Source organism: Scaptodrosophila lebanonensis, unplaced genomic scaffold, assembly GCF_003285725.1.
Source record: "Scaptodrosophila lebanonensis strain 11010-0011.00,11010-0021.00 unplaced genomic scaffold, SlebRS2 tig00000024-arrow-pilon, whole genome shotgun sequence".
Classification (NCBI taxonomy): Eukaryota; Metazoa; Arthropoda; class Insecta; order Diptera; family Drosophilidae; genus Scaptodrosophila; species Scaptodrosophila lebanonensis.
Genome location: NW_022060538.1, coordinates 5,516,544 through 5,528,979, shown reverse-complemented (window position 1 = coordinate 5,528,979; position 12,436 = coordinate 5,516,544). Strand labels below are relative to the sequence as shown.

At 44.5% G+C, this 12,436-nt stretch overlaps 1 protein-coding gene across 1 annotated transcript; it reads left to right on the top strand.

Moving 5' to 3' along the window:
• The first annotated feature begins 951 nt into the window (after nt 1-951).
• LOC115621967 (glutaredoxin domain-containing cysteine-rich protein CG31559) lies at nt 952-8,347 on the top strand. The gene is made up of 3 exons (XM_030515814.1): nt 952-1,091; nt 1,155-1,917; nt 7,620-8,347. Exons 1-3 carry the CDS (start codon nt 952-954, stop codon nt 8,091-8,093), a joined length of 1,377 nt encoding a protein of 458 aa, XP_030371674.1. The 3' UTR covers nt 8,094-8,347.
• Nucleotides 8,348-12,436: the final 4,089 nt, after the last annotated feature.

Genomic DNA, 12,436 nt, shown 5'->3' with positions numbered 1-12,436 from the left:
TTGCTCTAAAATGGCCCGATTTTAACAATCACAATCCAACTGAGCTCTCTTTAAAGTAGGTCGCCACAATACTCTGAATTTAGCTGCAATTAATTGACTGCGCACTGGTTGTATTTAGTATTAATATTTCTCTTGCGCTTGCGACACTCTGAAAATGGGCTTTCTATGTGTAATTAAACTTAAAATGCATAACGGTTAATAAAAATGGAAAAAAGCTGTGCATTTTTAAATGGGAATCAGTCAAGTTTCGAGCGATTTGCCTTTTTGAGTAACCACCAGGTCTTCCGCAAGGCCTTATCGTCATGCTAAGCTTGGCAGCTGGTTAGCAATTTCCATCATCCGCAGCAGCCAGAAACTTCTCTGCCGCTAATGACAAACAATTTGGAAAGAGGGAAAGAATTGCAAAATTTAATAACGCGCACCTAATGCAACTCGCACTCTGCCAGCCCCCTTTCTGCTTTCTTCGCTTTCTTTCTATCTTAGAAAGCAAGCGGAGCGCTGAATTCGCAGAGCGGCGCTGAATGCCCCGACAACTTGCCACACAGGTGTAGTCTGTGGCTTCAGAGCGAGGGCCGCTTGCTCAGCGGCGCTCAGCCAAGCCGATCAAAGTGGCTCGCAATCTTCGGCGACGGCGGCTTCAACTGTGGCTGAGGCTGAGACTGAGACTGAGGCTGCAGCAGCTTGGCCAAGAGCTGTAAGAAAAAAGTGTCGACAGTCTAACGACGAGAGCTGAAGCATAAAGACATGCGACGCCGGGTGCAACGGCCGTTAAAGTCATTGAACGTTTGCATTTAGAAAAGCCACTAAACAAGCCACAAATCAAAAGTAATTAGAAAACAAAAACAATACCAGTACCAGTACCAACAGGAGCCACAAAACGCACAGCAAAAACGCAAGCGAGTTCGCCAGTGCCAGTGCCAGTGAAAAAGTGTAGGAAGACTTGCAGCCGAGATGGTAGTGCAGAAGGCGGCCACGCCCACAGCGGCCAGCACGGCCAACTGCTTCATGGAACAATACCAGCAGTACGCCTCGCATTGCGAGACAGCGGACAGCGGCCACGGCAGCGATCTGGAGGGCAGTCCCCTCAGCAAGTCCCTGGTCAAAGATGTCGCCAAATTGGAGCTCCACTTGCGCACCACGGAGCTGAGGGTCAGCCAGGAGGCATACACGCTGACCGACAGTGAGGAGAGCGAGCCCTCCTCCCTGAGCAGCGACTCGCTGCACTCGACCTCCACGGAATATGTGCGTCAGGCGGCCTCTAAGCCCAGTGGCCAGTTCCGGCAGCGTCAGAAGTCGCTGCGCATGCTCGACAGCCTCTTGCCCGATTCGCTGCTGCGCGACATTCGCGATCGACGCAACGAGTATGTGGTTAAGTACACGACGAAAGAGCAGACAGCGGAATCTACAGCGACCTTGAGAGCGACCTCGACAGCGGCAGAAGCACAGGTCAAGGACAAGCCAACGGTAACGGAAGCTTCGCAGAATTGTCGTCTCTCACGCGAATCGCTGAGCGAGGAGAAAATCGAAGAGTTGCGCGCTGCCGTCGAACGCGCCAATTTCGTGCAAGCGGCCGAAACGACCACAGATAGCCAGCCCCAATCACTGCCTGCTCCCAAGAGCAACAACAACTACAAATACGCGGATGATCAATACTACAGCTTTCACATCAACGAGCACGAGAATTTCAGCAGCTTCGCAAGACACGACGTGGATGGCGACGCCGATCATGCAACGGGGAGTGGCAGCTGCGGCCTCTTGGACCAGCACGACGTCTTTGCGGGCTACCGTGACATTAGCTGCTCCAGCTCCAACCAGTCGACCATCCGCTCGGCCAAGGGAACCGTGCGCGGAGTCAAGAATCGTGTGCGCAATGGAATAGCCACATTCTTGCAGCTGCATCAGCAGCCAAATGTCAAGGTGAGTGGCGAAACCATCTTCAGAGCGTACGGTAGACTTCAATCTACAATCTAATGACACTTGCCTAAAATGTCACAGCCTCAGCTTATAAATTGTAAATTGGTTTTTCAATAATAAGTTAAAGATCTCTGCGGTGCAGGCTCAGGGCTTACAAATTAGTGGTGGCATTTGTTCCGGAGACGGAGAATCAACTTCTTGATTGACGAAATTATGACGTTTTATGACGCAAGTATCATTTAATTCTAATTTCAAATCTTTCAATGTAGAATGATTAACTCAAGAGAGCAGACAATTTATCTTTAGAAAGCAAGGCCTTACTATTAGACAACGAACATAAATTAATCCCGGATTAAGCACGACTTATAATTAAAAAAAAAAAAAACATCTTAATTAACTCATGTGCTGGAAGCAGCCCCTTTAGTCATAATTCAAAGGAAGCTGAACATTCAATAACTCTTAGCCTTAGAAGGCACAAATTCCCTAAATAACTCTTTCCGGGTTAGTCTCGGGTTAAACAATTCGTTAATATATATTTATATCTTGCGTGCTGACGAAGACAGAGGCACAATATCTTCAATGGCCACTTCAGCATAGAGATGAATGCTCGTAATAATGGTTTGTCTTGAGTTTACTAAAAAAAACTAAAGATTGCTTTGCCTATAGTCCGCTATTCGAATGGCATCTTTCTTGTTTTGAAATCTGAACTTACAATTTGTTTTACCTGATTCCGAGCGCAATTAACTGAGCCGAGTTAGAGATAATTGGAAGGTCTTCATGTATTTAGACACAAAAACATTGCGTTTAGTTTTTTCGGACACTTCTGTGCTGTTGATTCTACAGTTCGTGACTGGTCTGCGTAAACTTTTTCTCTCACGCACTGAGGCCAGTTACCTTTCCATAAACGAGTACTACATACTGCATAGGTTTTTGTCAGTCAGCCAGTCAGTCAATTAGTCAGACAGTCTTGTCTGTAATCTTGGCAAATTATGCAACGTGTGTGTTTGTGTGCGCATCTGCAAATTGTTTATTTACAATTGCTTACACATTTTTGGGTGAAAGTGCTCACGCCTTTCCATGCTACACACACACACACATACACACGCACACGCACACACACACACACACACACGCACACACACGCATTTCACATTACACATCTCACACTTTACATTTCACATTTTGTATTTACGGCTGCTCGTGCCGCTCGATTGTGCGGCTGCTCATTTTTTTTTTAATCTAATGAGTTGCGTGTGGAGCGGGAGCAGATGCGGGAGCTGAAACTGGAGCTGAAGCTGTGCAGCTGGAGCTGTGAGTGTTGCAGTGCAGCGGCTGCTTTTCTTTCGCCATGTGTGCGCCGCTTCTTCAATTATAATGAAGGCCGTTAAGTGGCTTATTTGCCGCTGTCGCTTGTACTCGCATGTGTACAGTGAAAACTCCCTTAATGGGCAACTCTTTTATTCGGACACCCTCTTCGGCGGACACTTTTTCTAAAACATTCGATCGGTGTATAAAGTACTTGTATTTAAGTATCCCCTTAAGCGGACACTGCGCTTGGGCGCATAAAAATTGGCCGACCGTGAGTGTCCGGCCAAGAGAGTGTTCACTGTACAGTACGGGCATATGCATATCGGCGGCGGCGCTAAGCGAGCGATCTCCACTCGTTAGCGAACGCTCTTATTTAGACATCAGTACAACTAGTCCCATTTGTAGCTCTGTCAGAGATTAGCGGTTGATGCCATCGGGAGAGCATCGGTGGCTAATACTTGTAGAAAGCCATCGTCTGAACGATTGCTGTCACAGCAAAAGCATTAAAATAATGATGATTCCCCGAACCCGCTAGTATCTTCATTTTGTCCGGCACACATACCCTCTATATGTATGTGTATCTAACTGTTTGGTAATCAATGTTCATCAACTCTAATGACCTTTCGGGCTCTCGTTTAGGTTTTCGAATCTATCGGCGATTCGTAATTCTTATCAAGTCATCAGTGTGGTTTTGTTGATATCAGTTTTCTCTGGGCTGCTCTCTTAATGGGCCGTGCATAATATTTAATTGTTTTTATGGTTTTTAACTTTTATTGCCACAGACTACGCTTGGCATTTCACTTTGCGGCTAAGAAATTTCCCCCTTTGTCTGTCTTGTGTGCTTATTTAAATGCTAAGATTTTAGATCATTTTAATCATTTTAATTGTGTTGATTTGCCTTTTGCGCTGCTTTTCACTTTCTTCAGCCACTTGAAGAATTGATGGAATGTGCCGCCATACCACACGCCCAGCCCTCAAACTCTGCAAGTGGAAGTCTACAAGTTGAAGACTTTAGTGTTTCCAATACTTGTAGCATAAATTAAGAGATGGTAGAGAGCAGGGAAAAGAAATGCTTGTCTTCTTTAATGGCTTTATAGCGGCGCACATGCAAATTAGTTGGCTTTCAGAAGCATTTTGGCTTAACAAAGGCGGCAGAATGAACAACAATAATATGAAATACATACATACGCATGCATAAAAAGTGGCTCGCTATTAATTACAATGAATGCAGAGCTAGCTCGAGCTTTTTATGCTGATGATGATGCCGATGAGTGAGCGCGCTCGTAAACATTGAAAGTGAAAATGTTGCATGCAGATCGGCTGTGTTTACATATAGTATATACAGCAGATATGGCATACGAATTCCCTGCTCAACTTTTGGCCTTTGGCTATAATTAAACCAATTTTTGGCAGCTGCTACACAACTCGCCAATTTGTTTGTATAACACTAAAATGCAACAAGCCTTGATCTTGGCAAACGTTTTCTGGTACAGATTGCCTCAAAGTTTTTCGTTTGATGGCTTTCTGTCAACTTCGAGAAGACGCCGAGAGCAACAGCAACAGCAGCAGCAACAACCACACACCAAGTGACTATGGTACGAGTATTAGCCTCTATGTGGCTGCCGCAGCTGCTGCTCTTGTGGTGTTTGTTATTGTTGTTGTTGTTGTTGTTGCTCAACTCTTCGATTGCCAATCACTGTTGGCTATACAAGTGACCTGCTTTCTCTTTTCCATTTAATGTAGCAGTGTGGCAGCCAGAGTGCTGGAGAGTGGTGCAGAGTGGCAGGTGGGCATGAGGCTGGAGGCTGGGTATGGGGATGGGGGAAGGGGGGGGCGCTCTCGCATCTCGCTATTTGTTTGTCAAAATTACATGACTTAGTCGTTCAAATCACGTGTTAATTGTTTATGTTTTGGCAAAGCAGCGATTAAGCGATTTTGTTTATACCGAAAAATTGTTAACCAGGTGACATTGAGCAAACAGCAATGCTAATCGGCTAATGACCAAGCAGGTTTTCCCTCGCACCTGGCCAAGAGCGGGCGAGAGTTTTCACCGCCGCACAGGTCCCACCGTCCAGTCGTTGGCGAGTGATGAAAAGACAAAAACAGTCAATTGTATAAATGCTACATACACATAGTCGATTGAATTGGAAAAACAGCTAGTCAGCAACATTCACTCGGCGACAGTCGCCCGCTTGTCTAAAACTTGACTTTCCATTTGACCGCGGTGACAAAACTAACAACTGCAGCAACCACCGCTTGCTTGTTGTTTTCATATCAAATGTGTGGTTGTTATTGTTTTTGTTAGGTAGCTGGCTGTGGCTTTGAACTTTTTCAGTTTTTCAGAGTGTGAGCTGAAAATAAATGAAATATATTTATTTCTTTTTCGCTGACAAATGCAACGGCAGTTGGCAGCTGCTTGGCTTGGCTATCTATTGTTATTAATTCTCCACTGCGGTTGCCACAAACTTTTGAGCAACGGTGTTGCCTCAGCTTGTGCTGCCGCTGCATGCAAATTCTCGTCACACCGGTTTAAGGCTGAACACGCAGGCTGTCCACCTGCCCGTCCATCCGTCCACCCGCCTGTCCGCCTGTCCGCCTATCCGTCTGCCCGTTTGACCGCCTACCAGTCTCCAACTCGCATCCATAGATTCACAGCTACATCGTTGCATAGTTCATTGATACCCAGAGCGTTCATTAGCTTCGGTGTATTGCCGAGCAGACGGCACCAAAGTTGGCCAAATAACGGAAATGTTAATTGTCAAATGAAATGAGCGGACCGGTTGCCTTACAAAATAAGCCATCATACTCGTAAATTGTCGGAAAACCGCCGCCATCTCCGTTGTCATCATCCATTGTCGCTTGTCGTTTGTTGCTTGTCGATTGCAAGCTGCCAGTTTTCCCCATTATTGCCTAATTGAATTGATTGATAACATTTGGCTCCGATGTCCGATTACGACGAACAAAGCTAATGAACCTGCAACACAGTTCACTGCCTACTGCTTACTGCTGCGGAGGTCCACTTCTCCTCCTCCTCCTCCTCCTCCTGCCCCTCCTCCTTCTTGACCATCAAGTACTGCATTCGCTCGTTGGTTTCAGCCAAGGCCTTGTTCTCATGTCTGGGGCATAACAAACGCGAAAAATCTGCCCGCCATAGCGAATGTTGCGCCAATTTTGCGTCTTGCTTTTTGCGACCTCATTTCGCAGCTTTTCGTTTTTGTTTTTGGTTTTGGTGTTGGTTCTTCGGCTCGACTACTTCCAATTGCACTCTCCAATGCTTTTCACTACGCAGGGAGAAGAGTAAACTCGAACTATTCAGAGCTTAAGTCGATGGCGAGCGGTCAGAACAATTCAAACTGCGAAATACTATTTTTAGCTCGTTTTTTCAATGTCAGAATCGACGACCAATTTAAATCGATTTAGGTCTAGTATTAAGCTCTAAACAAAGGTTGTGTGCAAGCAGAACTAAATGTAAGCCCCGAAAGTGAAAATTAATGTAACACCCGACAAGTTGAAAACAATATACGTATGAAGGCACAAGAAAGGTTAGATTACAAACAATGCAAACTTTAGCCGCAAATTATTGTGCTTAAGTATTCTGAGTTAGTTGCTGCCTACAATTTCTCATTTTCCCATTTGGCTTTTGTCTTCGATATTACATTTAATCCTTATTTGTAGACCTGCAAAACAGTCGATGTTGACTGCATCGATATTTTTAATATTTTGTTTGCGTTTTTCTCAAAAATAATATCGACTAATCGGTAAACGAAAAAATATTATTGTCATTTTTAATGGGATAGAACATTATTAGCGACACTTTCAAGTAATAATGTGCTAATTCGAGTATAGCAGTTAACTTTTAACAATTAATCGATTATCCAAAAACAGCTCAATTTTAGCTCTACCTATTTGCCTCCAGAAGGATTCCTTCTTTGACTCATGATAGAACAGGCTAGGTTTGAGAAGCTTTACATGGGTGTTAAAACAATGTCATTCATTGTAGATTGTTGTGCCTTCTTGCGCTGATTTTCGTGATATATTAAGTATTAAGACCTATTTGCTTAAAACAAGCAACTCATAAGAGCCCCAAACATAACGTGAAGTTCGTGTAGCTAGGCATCTGTCTGAATACGATGATTCGGGATAAAGAATCGGAAAATGCTCTTTAAAATTGACATCTCCTTTTATAACAGGCGGATTAAATCTGGCCAATGAAAAACAAGCTTTTACTAATTTGTCGCCACTCTACACTCTCTTCTATAAAATTTGTCGGATTTGTTAAAGCTTTTCAATAATTTGTGGTTAGTGCGTTCTTCAGATTTATGAAAACCAAAATAGATATTGATATTAACATATTTTCCCTAATTATCACTTCTTTGTCCGTTTTCTCCCGTTTACAGTGTTACAAGGAGAAGGACCAGGGCAAGGTGGTGCTCTACACCACCAGCATGGGCATCATCAGGGACACCTACACGAAATGTGCCAATGTTAAGCAGATCTTGCGAACACTGCTCATCAAGTTTGAGGAGCGGGACGTGTTCATGAGCGTGGAGTATCAGGCAGAGATGCGACAACGCATGCAGACGGCGCAGATACGCGTGCCTCAGCTCTATGTGGAGGGTCAGCACATAGGCGATGCCGAGACTGTGGAGCGGTTGAACGAGTCGGGGGAACTGCGACAACTACTGAAGCCCTACAAGTCGATCTCGAGCACCTACACCTGCCAGACTTGCGGCGGCTATCGCCTGCTGCCCTGCCCCTCGTGCAATGGCTCCAAGAAGTCGGTGCATCGGAATCACTTTACTGCCGAGTTTGTGGCGCTCAAGTGCATGAATTGTGACGAGGTGGGGCTGGTCAAGTGTCACAACTGCTGAGGAGAAGGCAAGGCAAGAGCAGCGAAGGCAATCCATTTGCAGACGTGTCTCTCCAGCTCTTAATTATACGTGCATTTTGTAGCTACTCTCCCATTTTTTTTGTACGCTAATTGTAAGACCCACTCTAAGCTTAGTCAACAAAAGATAGAGAGATAGAGAGAGAGAAGGTGAGAGAGTGAGAAAACAATGACAACAAACAACATCGTAGGCTTAAGTAGTAAATAGTTTGAAAGGCTAATGCGTTGAAAAGAACATGTCTCTGTGGTCTTTCTTTATTTTCTTTCTGTTTCTCCTCCACATCCTTCCTTTCAGGGCTCCCCGCCCTCGCGGTGCTGGGCAATTATGTAAACCTGGTCAGGAGGCAAGGCTCCTCTACTGTCCGGCCACTCTGCACACTGACCATGCAATTTTCTCGCGCCATTTAATTTTTGTCGGCTATGTTGGAGCATGTGCCAACCCCATCCGCCCATCCGCCCATCTCCCCCTTTCCCATTCCTTTCGCCAGCTTTTTCCTGTTGGTGCTGCTCCCATTGCCGTTTGCTTTTGCTTGTGGTGTCGGTGTCGGTGTCTTTGTTAGTTATTGTTATTGTTTTTTTTTTAATGTTATTTTCCACTTGGCTCACACTTTTGTTAACATGCTGGCCGCACTGCTTCTACCCATCGGCCCACACCACACCACTCCACACACGCATGCACTCACTGACCGAGCGACCAACTGACCAAACCCTTCAGCATCAGCGGGGCGCTGTAGAAATTGTTGTGCTTCCGTTTTGTTGTTATTGTTGTTGTTTTTGTTGTTGTTTTTGCTGGGTCGTTAAATTCACAGGCGGCTACATTGTAATTACCAAGCCGAGCAACCCAGCGAGCGACCGCCCCAAATCCTCAGCCAAGGCGCTTGATTTATGTGTGCAGCTCCGAAAGTGGCGACTATAGCGGCGTCACTGCCCTCCAGCCGGTCCGCATCATACGCAATTTTTCATAAACAATTTGGCACAATAACACAATATGCGCTTCTTGTGTGGCAGTAGGGGCGCATGAAGACTGGGGGCCGACGGCTGAGTCAGCGGGAGCAGTGTTGTGGCGGGGCGTGCCGTGCCATGCCATGCCATGCCGTGGCGTGGGCGGGTGTCGAAAACGTGCAATATTAAAATAAATATTGTAAATACCGGTAATGCTGCCAAACGTTGACGCCAGCACATGAGAGCTGGTGAGCTGGTGAGCGGGTGAGTTGCTGCTACTGCCACAGTTACTGCCACTGCCATTGCCACTGCTACGGCTACTGTTACTGCTACTGCTACTGTGGCGGGTAAGCCGAGCTGACTGCGCCGACTGTCACTGGAACTGAGGCCACACACAAAAATACACAGAAGGCTGGCAGTCAGTGAACAACACTGCGCAACATGCTTTTTGCCTTTTCCGATCAGCTCGAATACAAGTATGTGAACGTTTGTTAGAAATTGAGAACTATTTTTAATCTATAGCTTAAGATCTTACAATCATCGAAACATATGTAGCTCATTTATTTATTTTATAAAAAATGTATTTGATTTGACAAGTCGGATTGTTAATCAAAGCATTAGAAATAATAACTTCTGTAAATAAACAATAATAAATATTTATACAAATTATTTTAAAGTAAAGGATACTTCTTCTTTGTTTGATGAATTATTTATTAGTTGGGAATCGATTGATTTCTTGATGTTTATATTTCAAGATACAAACAACAGCCACATGAAGTCAGAGAAGCTCTGACTCTTGCTGCCGGATATTGGTAGAGGACTCTAGCCAGACTGTTTCGATAACCTCGAGGCGGTTGCTATATCTGCTGGTATGGAGGCTAGTTTACACATATCCGTTTGGCCATCCATAAGATATCAGAGAACTTTATAACCATAACAAATTGGATCTTCACTCCCTTTACGTAAATATATAGCCTCTATTCGATTTCTTTGAAACAACTGTAATGTTATATTCATAACAGTAGACTGGAGTAGTTATTAGCGTAGCCAATCAAGCAAGTTTCTATAAAGTGTCGTTCTTTGAATGATTTAACATTATTAATTAGTGGTTTCAATCGATTTTTGGAATTTGTAGCCATTGTTGCGCAATTCTTTGGCTCCTTTTATCTTGTTGTATAGTGTAGTTAGTCAGCCCAACAGCCAACAGCGAACAAACCAGGCAGACGATTCGCCGAGCCTGCCTGGCAACCTGTCGCCACTGCCGTGGCGTATTTGAGTCGAGTTCCGTTATGGCGTAATGGCATTTGGCGCCAGAGAGCACCAATAAGGCAGGCAGCAGGAGGCAGTTAAACCTTTTAAAAGCACATGCCCGAACCCTGGCGTGGTGTTGTTGTTGCAATTGCTGTTGTTGTTTCTCTGTTGTTAACTTTATCCGAGGTAATTAGTTTATGCGCGCAATTTCATGTGCAATTCGGTCATTAATATTTTTTGCGTTCTACTCCTTTTTTTGCTTTTGTGTGTTTGGGCTGCTGCTGCCAATGCGGCTGACATTATTTAGCCATCATTTTGGTGTAGCGCTGCTTTAGTTGCTGGCAGAAAATCTAAAACGAGCTCTTTTAATGCTGCATACTTTTAGGCGCAGGTGTGGCAGCACACACTATAAATTTGCGAGTGGAGCCCTGCCGCTATATTCCCAATTGGCGACAAATAAAATTAGCAACACATTATGTTTTTGGCAAAAAGTTTCAAATTGTTTTGGCCCCCGACCCGGCTCGTCCCGGTTCAACCCGGAACTGAGCGCGTCCTCATTACAGCCGATGCGGTGGCTCTCGCTTTTGCGATCGTGTGCGAGCACGGCAGCAGCATTAACCGGTGGGTTGGTAGGTTTGTGGGTCGATGGGTCGGTCGGTAACCAGCCCAGTCCGACTGGTGGCTACAAATCACGAGTAGCTACTCAACGGATTATTAAGTGAAAATTATGGCACTCCTAAGGCTCATAAAGCATTTAGAATGCTGGAAGCAGCAGCGGTTAGTTACATTTTTTATTGTCATTTTGTTGGTTGTTGCTCCTCACTGATGCGGCTGCCTGCATTGGTTGTTGAACTTGTTGTTGCTATTGTTGGCAGTACAGCCCTAGTCCTCTAACCCATTTACCCATTTGACAGCCATAAAACTAACACAGCACACCACATTACGGCTCGGGTGGCTTCTTCGCTTTCTTTGGCGGCTGCTCCTCCAGAGTGTGTGCATAAGTTTTAATCTGCCTTTGTTACAATCAACTGGAGTAGTCACTGCTTAGCAGTGGCAACAGGACATGAAAAAAAAAACGCGAACTACTTATGTGCAAATGGGTCTGTAGCACCGTACCTTATATACCCTTACCAAAAATATTTGTACAAAATTATTCCCCATTACAAGAAATTGGAAAATGAAAGTGAAATTTGCTTTTCAGTTCATCCGATGAGTACTTGGAATATTCCTTTAAAAGACATGTGCAAAAAGGTTGTGCCATCATTTTAGGTTTTACAAGCGGAGAACTTGAGCGTCTTCTAGGATTGAAGTATTTTCGAAAACGTTATAATTGAAAACATGCGTAAACATCTATTAGTTTACTGATGGTCATGGGAAAGGATTGGCGTCACTTATGCGAATACTCGTAACAATAATATTTGATTCGAGGGACGCATTCTTATGACCATGGGACTCCGCATGACAAAGAGCGCATAAATTCTCAAGTTCCCGAGAGTAGTAAATAAAATAAAAACGGCAAAGCGCAGCAGCTGAATAGACAGCAAAAGTGTAAGCAAACAATTGATTAAAATTTATGCGTCTTACTCAGAGTGGAGCTTGCACCAAATTACATACATCGCATCACACATATACATCGTAGAATATATTGTCTGTCTACGCACACACACACCCACACTCCTATACATTGGCACGCATGCCCGTTATCGAAAGTTTGAAAGGGAACCCAAATCGCAATCCAACTTGTGGGTAAACAACATTTTGATTAAATTATTTTAATGGCAAGTGAGAGATATATGGTAAATATATGCATTATATATGTACATATGTATATGCACTCGTGTATATGTATATATTTTATATTGCGTGAGCTCCCTACATCAGTGCAGCCAATTAATTCAGCTGTGAACTATTAAAGCACACACCGGGCGCTCATAAATTGAAGCGCGACTTGAGCACATGAGCTGCGCTGCCTCTGCCTCTGTTACTGTATGACTGACTCTGCCTCCTCTTCAGCGTCAGCATCAGCATCAGCATCAGCTTTAGCCTCCGTCGACTCAATTCTCCAGAGTGAGCTGTAAATGAATGAATATTTCATAGATAGGGCGAGCTCGATGGACGCCTAACCGCCCATCA